This window comes from Spea bombifrons, chromosome 7 (genome assembly GCF_027358695.1).
Source record: "Spea bombifrons isolate aSpeBom1 chromosome 7, aSpeBom1.2.pri, whole genome shotgun sequence".
Lineage (NCBI taxonomy): Eukaryota > Metazoa > Chordata > Amphibia > Anura > Pelobatidae > Spea > Spea bombifrons.
In genome coordinates this window covers 46,402,777-46,411,434 of record NC_071093.1, presented here as the reverse complement: position 1 = coordinate 46,411,434, position 8,658 = coordinate 46,402,777, and the positions used below count along the sequence as shown (strand labels likewise).

The 8,658-nt window shown below is 59.2% G+C and overlaps 1 protein-coding gene across 1 annotated transcript; it reads left to right on the top strand.

Annotated features, from left to right (window-relative positions):
- The first annotated feature begins 420 nt into the window (after positions 1-420).
- On the top strand, positions 421-3,402 carry BCKDK (branched chain keto acid dehydrogenase kinase). The gene is made up of 11 exons (XM_053470556.1): positions 421-728; positions 811-879; positions 994-1,104; positions 1,183-1,230; positions 1,329-1,448; positions 1,563-1,661; positions 1,745-1,818; positions 2,028-2,156; positions 2,242-2,331; positions 2,974-3,135; positions 3,229-3,402. The coding sequence occupies exons 1-11, from the start codon at positions 540-542 to the stop codon at positions 3,371-3,373; spliced, it is 1,236 nt and encodes a 411-aa protein (XP_053326531.1). The 5' UTR covers positions 421-539; the 3' UTR covers positions 3,374-3,402.
- The last annotated feature ends 5,256 nt before the right edge of the window (positions 3,403-8,658 follow it).

Sequence of the window (8,658 nt, the reverse complement as noted above, 5' to 3'; positions counted from 1 at the left end):
TGAATCTGCCCCCCCACGCTCCATGTATCTGCCCCCCCCCACGCTCCATGTATCTGCCCCCCCACGCTCCATGTATCTGCCCCCCCCCACGCTCCATGTATCTGCCCCCCCCACGCTCCATGTATCTGCCCCCCCACGCACCCTTTCTGACATCTTCCCCGTGAGAGGTCACCAGTTCCGTGTCATCCAATGAGAGTACAGACTGTAGGTTCGAGGGCCACAGGGCCCCTACACAGGACATGGTGAGCTGGAGCCCGGATACCTGTCTGCTCCGTGTCGCTGCCCCCTCCTCCGTGTCGCTGCCCCCTCCTCCGTGTCGCTGCCCCCTCCTCCGTGGCCCGCGTGGCCCCTGTCAATAGGTTTCGTTTTTTTCTCTTCTCGCAGGTAATGAAATAAATTGGCCCCGTGGACGTCGCCGCCACCTCTGGGTTCAGGTGAGTAACGGTCCGGGAAGGGGCCCTGCTTGCTTCATACGTGTCCCGCGTTGGCGGGTTCCTCACCCCTCTGTCTCTGTCAGGAGCGTCTCGGGAAGCGTTACGATGCTGCGGGGGAGCCTCGAGTTCCTGCGGAAGGGGGTCTTGTTGCCCCCTCTCCGTGTGGCGTTTCTACCACGGTGTTCACAGTCCAGCTCCGCCACGGACCACAACCACGTCGAGCTGGCACGCGAGCGCTCAAAGACCGTCACTTCCTTCTACAACCAGTCCGGCATTGACTCGGCTGCCGAGAAGGTACCCCGGAGCCGGGGGGGGTAGCTGGTGGTGGGGGGTCCTTGACCGTCGGAGGGCTTTTTAACCTGTCCCTCTGTTTTAGGCGTCTGTCCGTCTTACTCCGACCACCATGCTGTATTCGGGGCGCTCCCAGGACGGCAGCCATATTCTGGTGAGGGTGTGATTGGCGTCCGCGCAGGAGGTCCCGACCCCTGCATTACGCACCCCCCCCCCGCACCCACCCCCCTGATTCACGGTAACGCCGTTTTTTTGGTTGTTTTTCTAGAAGAGCGCTCGCTACCTGCACAAGGAGCTGCCGGTCCGCATCGCTCACCGGATTAAAGGTTTCCGGAGCCTCCCTTTTATCATTGGCTGTAACCCCACCATCCTGCACGTGGTAGGTCGGTGGTCTGGGAGGGGGAGGAGTTACTCAGACCGCGAGCCCCTCTAATACCCGCCTGCGTTTCCCCTGCAGCACGAGCTCTACATCCGCGCGTTCCAGAAGCTGAGCGAGTTTCCTCCGGTGAGTGCGAGTCTGCGCGCCGCTAGCGGTCTGACTCTCGGATCAGAGACGTCTCTGGCTTCCGCGGGGTCGCGTTTAACCCCTGCCTCCCCCCTCAGATCACCGATCACGAGACAGAGAGCCAGTACTGCAAACTTCTCCGGCAGCTGCTCGACGATCACAAGGACGTGGTCACTCAGCTGGCAGAGGGCATGAGGGAGAGCCGCAAACATATCCAGGTACCGGGGCAGGGGTAACCGGGGTGCGGGGGTCTCGTTAACTCTCTGTTAGAGACGAGACCTCGTATTAACGCGCAGCTCTCTCCTCCCGTGGCGGGTTCCGATGGCGCGCAGGATGAAAAGGTTATCCGCTTCTTCCTGGATAAGACTCTGACGTCGAGGCTGGGGATCCGCATGCTGGCGACGCATCACCTCTCTCTGCATGAGGACAAGGTAATTGCCCCGCCGCGGAGCCCCGATTCACGGGAAGCGCATGCTTTTGGCACAATGACCCCGTCCTCGCCTTCTCTCCGCAGCCGGACTTCGTGGGGATCATCTGCACCCGTCTGTCGCCCAAGAAGATCATTGAGAAGTGGGTGGATTTTGCCAGGTGGGTTTCCAGAGCTGTACCGGCCCCCGCAGGACCGCGTGTATCGTGTTTTGTGGGGGGGTTGTGTGTGCGGGGAGTGAGGTGAGGGCGTTGTTAGAAATGTCTGTCACCCGCCAGCAGAGGGTGGCGCTGATCTCCCCGCCGCGCGCTGTTAATGCTGCCTCTTTGAGTGTAATGTTTGCCGGGGGTCCTGATCTCCCCTCCCGCAGGCGCCTGTGTGAACACAAGTACGGGAACGCCCCGCGCGTCCGCATCAACGGCCACGTCGCCGCGCGCTTCCCCTTCATTCCGATGCCGCTGGATTATATCCTCCCCGAGCTGCTGAAGAACGCCATGCGGTGAGTGCACTCAGCTGTACGGCCGCTCCTCGCCGCCTCACCTCCAGAGAGCCGCGAGTAACCTCTGCCCTTTCGGTTCCGTTAGGGCGACCATGGAAAGCCACATGGACACCCCGTACAACGTCCCCGACATCTCCATCACCATCGCCAACAACGACATCGACCTCATAATCAGGTGAGCGGACCCCGCAGACGCGTCACGTATGTAAACGGTGAGCCGGCTCTCATCGCCGCGCGCTCTCTCTCCCTGCGCGCTCTCTCTCCCTGCGCGCTCTCTCTCCCTGCGCGCTCTCTCTCCCTGCGCGCTCTCTCTCCCTGCGCGCTCTCTCTCCCTGCGCGCTCTCATCGCCGCGCTCTCTCTCCCTGCGCGCTCTCTCTCCCTGCGCGCTCTCTCTCCCTGCGCGCTCTCATCGACGCACGCTCTCTCTCTCCCTGCGCGCTCTCATCGCCGCGCGCTCTCTCTCCCTGCGCTCTCTCTCCCTGCGCGCTCTCTCTCCCTGCGCGCTCTCTCTCCCTGCGCGCTCTCTCTCCCTGCGCGCTCTCTCTCCCTGCGCGCTCTCTCTCCCTGCGCGCTCTCATCGCCGTGCGCTCTCTCCTCCTGCGCGCTCTCTCCCTGCGCGCTCTCTCTCCCTGCGCGCTCTCTCTCCCGGCGCGCTCTCTCTCCCTGCGCGCTCTCATCGCCGTGCGCTCTCTCCTCCGCGCGCTCTCTCCCTGCGCGCTCTCTCTCCCTGCGCGCTCTCATCGCCGTGCGCTCTCTCCTCCTGCGCGCTCTCTCCCCCTGCGCGCTCTCATCGCCGCGCGCTCTCCCTCCCCGCAGGATCTCGGATCGGGGCGGTGGGATCCCCCACGATCACCTGGAGAGGGTGATGGATTACCACTTCACCACGGCCGAGACCAGCGCCCAGGACCCCCGCATCAACCCCATCTTCGGGAACATGGTGGACATGGTGAACAGCGGCCAGTCGGGTCCGATGCACGGGTGAGTTTGGGGATGTCTGGCGGGTGGCCCCCGTCGGCCCCTTGAAGTCCTCGTGTTTTTTTTTTTTTTTTTTTAACTCTGTGTGTTTTGCAGGTTTGGATTCGGACTCCCCACGTCCCGAGCATACGCAGAATACCTAGGGGGGTTCCTCTGCATCCAGTCTCTCCAGGGGATCGGGACGGATGTCTACCTGCGCCTCAAACATATCGACGGAAAAGAAGAGAGCTTCCGCATCTAACGCCGGACCCCGCGGCCCCCACAACTCACCGAGGACCCCGCGGCCCCCGCAACTCACCGAGGACCCCGCAGTGAAAGGACCGCCGACGCTGCCCTCCCCGCTGGCTCGCGGCCGCGTTCTCCGCTGTTCCTCTTCCTTCGCCGCTCGCGCCGTTCGTTTCTTTGGATTGCGATGTTTTCTGGAACTTTCATTCCGAGGACCCTCCGAGCTTCAGAGGAAGACCGAACACGGAAGCCGCGGCCGACACGCAGAGCGGACACGCGGAGCCGACACGCGGTTTAATGGTTTTCTGGACGCCTTTGTCTGATCCGAACTCTCCATAAGCACTGCCACGGCCCACCTGGACGGGCGGAACGAGGCCGATCCGAGGGTCTTACGCGTGTCCGCTGCCGGAGCGATGGACGGGTTGTCTACTAGCGGAAAAAAGTAATAATGGAGCGGGGGGCCGAAGCGTGGTGATCCGGGGGGCCGAAGCGTGGTGATCCGGGGGGCCGGCGCTGCTGCTGCTGTTTGGCGCTCCAGCTTCGCAGCCAAGAATCCAGCGTTTCCGGGGCCCTTTTATTGGAATTTCTGACCCCCTTTTCCCCTAATTCGGCCGCTTCCCTCGTGTAGAGGGGGGCAGCGGACTGCCGGCTGCCGGTTGTGGGAGTTGTATAGCACTTATCTTTTGTTTGCATGGGGTGGCAGCGGTTTGTATGATGCTGCCAGCCCTGCGTGTATCGAGAGCACTTAACACTCTCCCCCGGGGAGACAAATCTCTATACACGGCGCAGGGCACGGAGAGAACGGGTTCTGCTGACCGCGGGGAACGCCGCTTCCGGTCCGTGTTCCGGCTGATGTTCCGGTCCGTGTTCCGGCTGATGTTCCGGTCCGTGTTCCGGCTGATGTTCCGGTCCGTGTTCCGGCTGATGTTCCGGTCCGTGTTCCGGCTCGTGTTCCGGCTGATGTTCCGGTCCGTGTTCCGGCTGATGTTCCGGTTCTCGTTCCCGTTGCTTTCCGCAGCCGCCAGCGTTTTTGGCTCCGTCGCAGTCTGTGTTTTTCCTCAGGCTGCACACGCTTCAAACACGTGAGCGCAGGTTCCGGGACGGCGTGTTCTGAGAGCGCCAGCTTCCTGCAATGCCCGATACTCAAAGTCTGAGTGGACCCCGTGGCTGTGGCGGGGTTTCCTGGGTATGATATGGATTGGCCGGGCTGCTTTCCGAATGACCCGGCGAGGCGGTTAGCGGGTCGGTCATCCTGCTGGGGGAGGGGTCGGGTCGGCCTTCTTGCGGGGGGGGGGGGTGGTTACTGCCGTTTATCGCCGTTTATCACCACCGTTTAGTTATTTCCCCCTCGAGCTCTGATCTCTAGACCCCAGAATCGGAGTTTGTGAGAATCCCGGTTTGTTCCTGGACCCCGTGGACTGACGCCGATGGCGCGAGCCGGTACCGGGGGAGGGGCACGGACACCGGCTGACCTCCCGTGATCCGTTAATAACCGGCACGGCGACCCGTGATGACGTCGGACACCGATGATTTTATATTCCTTTAACGCGACAATCATGCAGTTCATTTTTGTCATGAAGCCCCGGCAGCCAAGGGTTAATGGCGGCGTTCGGCCCGTTCGTGCGTCGCCGGCCCCCGCAGTAATCGCGTGCGATGAGATTGTTTTTTGTTTTTTTTGGAATGTTTAGAAATTATAATTTTCTGTTTGTCTTTAAACCAAAAACTCAATAAACTTCCTGCCTGAGACGGGCAGAAAACAGACGGCCGCGGCGTCCCTGCTGCTTCCACGCTCAGCCGGGTAACGGAGATGTCTGCCCGCCGCTGTACACGGTGATATCCTCCCCGCCCCCCGCCGCTGTACACGGTGATATCCTCCCCGCCCCCGCCGCTGTACACGGTGATATCCTCCCCGCCCCCGCCGCTGTACACGGTGATATCCTCCCCGCCCCCGCCGCTGTATACGGTGATATCCTCCCCGCCCCCGCCGCTGTATACAGTAATACCCCCCACACCCCCGCCGCTGTATACAGTAATATAACCCCCACCCCCGCCGCTGTATACGGTGATATCCCCCCCGCCGCTGTATACGGTAATACCCCCCACACCCCCGCCGCTGTATACAGTAATATCCCCCCCACCCCCGCCGCTGTATACAGTAATATACCCCCCACCTCCGCCGCTGTATACGGTGATATCCTCCCCGCCCCCGCCGCTGTATACAGTAATACCCCCCACACCCCCGCCGCTGTATACAGTAATATAACCCCCACCCCCGCCGCTGTATACAGTAATATAACCCCCACCCCCGCCGCTGTATACAGTAATACCCCCCCACACCCCCGCCGCTGTATACAGTAATATCCCCCCCACCCCCGCCGCTGTATACAGTAATATACCCCCCACCGCGGTATACAGTAATATACCCCCCCCCGCTGTATACAGGAATATAACCCCCCGGGACTGTATATGGTAATATACCCCCACCCCCGCCGTAAATGCTGTGAGGGGAATGGCGTTTAGTTATAGGACGCTGGCATATTCTGGCCCCTCTTGCAATTTTCCATTCTGTTTCCTGACTTTGTGATATCATCGCACGCCCTTGTATGCAAATGAGCGGCAGTTTATTTGCATGTGACTCATTAGCAGCAGGTTGGGGGAGCCGCGAGGTTTCCTCTCCGATCAGAGATCGCCGTGTAATACACAATCTGGCCACTGGGTGTCTCCAAATAAAGGATAACTGATCTACACCTTGGGGTCCTCCTTGTATTACCCTCTACCACTTCTGCTGGGGGTCTGTTCCACTTATCTACCACCCGCTTAGTAAAGTAAAGCTTCCCTCTCTGGAAATCTGTATTTTTGGCCGGGGCCGGGATTCCCGTTTTCTCCGTGAATAAAGCGGGGTAATTCCGGGTGAGCAGCGGCTCGGGAGTAGGTTTAAAGGGGAATCCCGGGACACATTGCACGTACCGCACATAGGAGGAAAGGACCGCGTTTATCCTCCGCTTCCTCGTCTTTAGGTTTTGGATGACATCATAGGCATTTAACCCGGCGACCTAAAAATACCGGATCTATATTTAGCCGCCTGTTGTGTTTAGATTGGAATATCCCTGATCAGGAAAGGCGGGGCAAGTGGCCAAGACGTGACGTAACTGCCCCCGCTACAGCGTAACTGCCCCCGCTACAGCGCAACTGACCCCGCTACAGCGTAACTGCCCCCGCTACAGCGCAACTGACCCCGCTACAGCGTAACTGACCCCGCTACAGCGTAACTGCCCCCGCTACAGCGAAACTGCCCCGCTACAGCTTCGCCACCATTCATCTGCCCTATTAGAGAGTGACACCCCGGGGCTCGTCGCGTTAACCATATGGGGTATGGTAGGGGGCCCCCACGCTCACGTATGTACGTGTGTTTCCATTTATAACACGTGTACTCAGCGCTTGCAGTATATTTCAGGGGTGGAAGAAATAGGAGATGTTTCATTACCGTTATTAAAGAGTTAATCGTGGACACATCGTCTTTACCCCTCGGCCGAGTGTGAGTGAGCAGAAACCTGACACGTGTTAGTGTGAGTGTCCGGGTGGGTGGTTGTGTTAGTGTGAGTGTCCGGGTGGGTGGTTGTGTTAGCGTGAATGTCTTTGTGCGCGTGTGTGAGTGCGAGTGTCTGGATATGTTAATATGTGTGTGTGGGGGCGTTAATGTGAGTGTCCGGGTGTGTGGTTGTGTTAGTGTGTCAGTGTGAGTATCCGGATATGTTAATATGTGTGTGTGTGGGGGCGTTAATGTGAGTGTCCGGGTGTGTGGTTGTGTTAGTGTGTCAGTGTGAGTGTCCGGATGTGTTAATATGTGTGTGTGTGGGGGTTAGTGTGAGTGTCCGGGTGTGTGGTTGTGTTAGTGTGTCAGTGTGAGTGTCCGGATGTGTTAATATGTGTGTGTGTGGGGGTTAGTGTGAGTGTCCGGGTGTGTGGTTGTGTTAGTGTGAGTGTCTGGTTATGTTAATATGTGTGAGTGTGAGTGTCACCAGCTGACGGAGGTCTGAAAGTAAGTTGCCGTGACTGATTCAGACCATCTGATGATGTCATTACCGTGAGGGGTTGTGACATCACTAACAAGCGCAGTGGGATGGACGTTCTTTACTTACTGCAAATGGAAAAAAAATTAGGAAAGCGAGGCGTGTCCGGCCCGTCGCCCCGGGTTACGCAACGCCGATTCCTGTAAATTGTGTAAATTCCAGTTTTGTGGCCACAAACCCTGCTTTCTGCGTGATTAATATCTGTGTATTAGGGGGGCCGTGTCACGGTGTGTCTGTGTATTAGGGGGGGGCCGTGTCACGGTGTGTCTGTGTATGAGGGGGGCCGTGTCCCGGTGTGTCTGTGTATGAGGGGGGCCGTGTCCCGGTGTGTCTGTGTATTAGGTGGGCCTTGTCCCGGTGTGTCTGTGTATGAGGGGGGCCGTGTCCCGGTGTGTCTGTGTATTAGGGGGGCCGTGTCCCGGTGTGTCTGTGTATTAGGGGGGCCGTGTCACGGTGTGTCTGTGTATTAGGTGGGCCGTGTCCCGGTGTGTCTGTGTATTAGGGGGGCCGTGTCCCGGTGTCTGTGTATTAGGGGGGCCGCGTCCCGGTGTGTCTGTGTATTAGGGGGGCCGTGTCCCGGTGTGCCTGTGTATTAGGTGGGCCGTGTCCCGGTGTGTCTGTGTATTAGGTGGGCCGTGTCCCGGTGTGTCTGTGTATTAGGAGGGCCGTGTCCCGGTGTGTCTGTGTATTAGGTGGGCCGTGTCCTGGTGTGTCTGTGTATTAGGGGGGCCGTGTCACGGTGTGTCTGTGTATTAGGGGGGCCGTGTCCCGGTGTGTCTGTGTATTAGGGGGGCCGTGTCCCGGTGTGTCTGTGTATTAGGTGGGCCGTGTCCCGGTGTGTCTGTGTATTAGGGGGGCCGTGTCCCAGTGTGTCTGTGTATTAGGGGGGCCGTGTCCCGGTGTGTCTGTGTATTAGGTGGGCCGTGTCCCGGTGTGTCTGTATATTAGGTGGGCCGTGTCCCGGTGTGTCTGTGTATTAGGGGGGCCGTGTCCCGGTGTGTCTGTGTATTAGGGGGGCCGTGTCCCGGTGTGTCTGTGTATTAGGGGGGCCATGTCCCGGTGTGTCTGTGTATTAGGGGGGCCGTGTCCCGGTGTGTCAGTAAGAAGCCTTCCTATTGGTTGAGGCTGTTATTGTGGGTAATTGGAATTCGCCCGTTAATCACTCATTAAGGATATTTGACGTGTCTGTGTAAATATTTATGGCGTGTGACATGCGTGTTGCCGGTTAGCG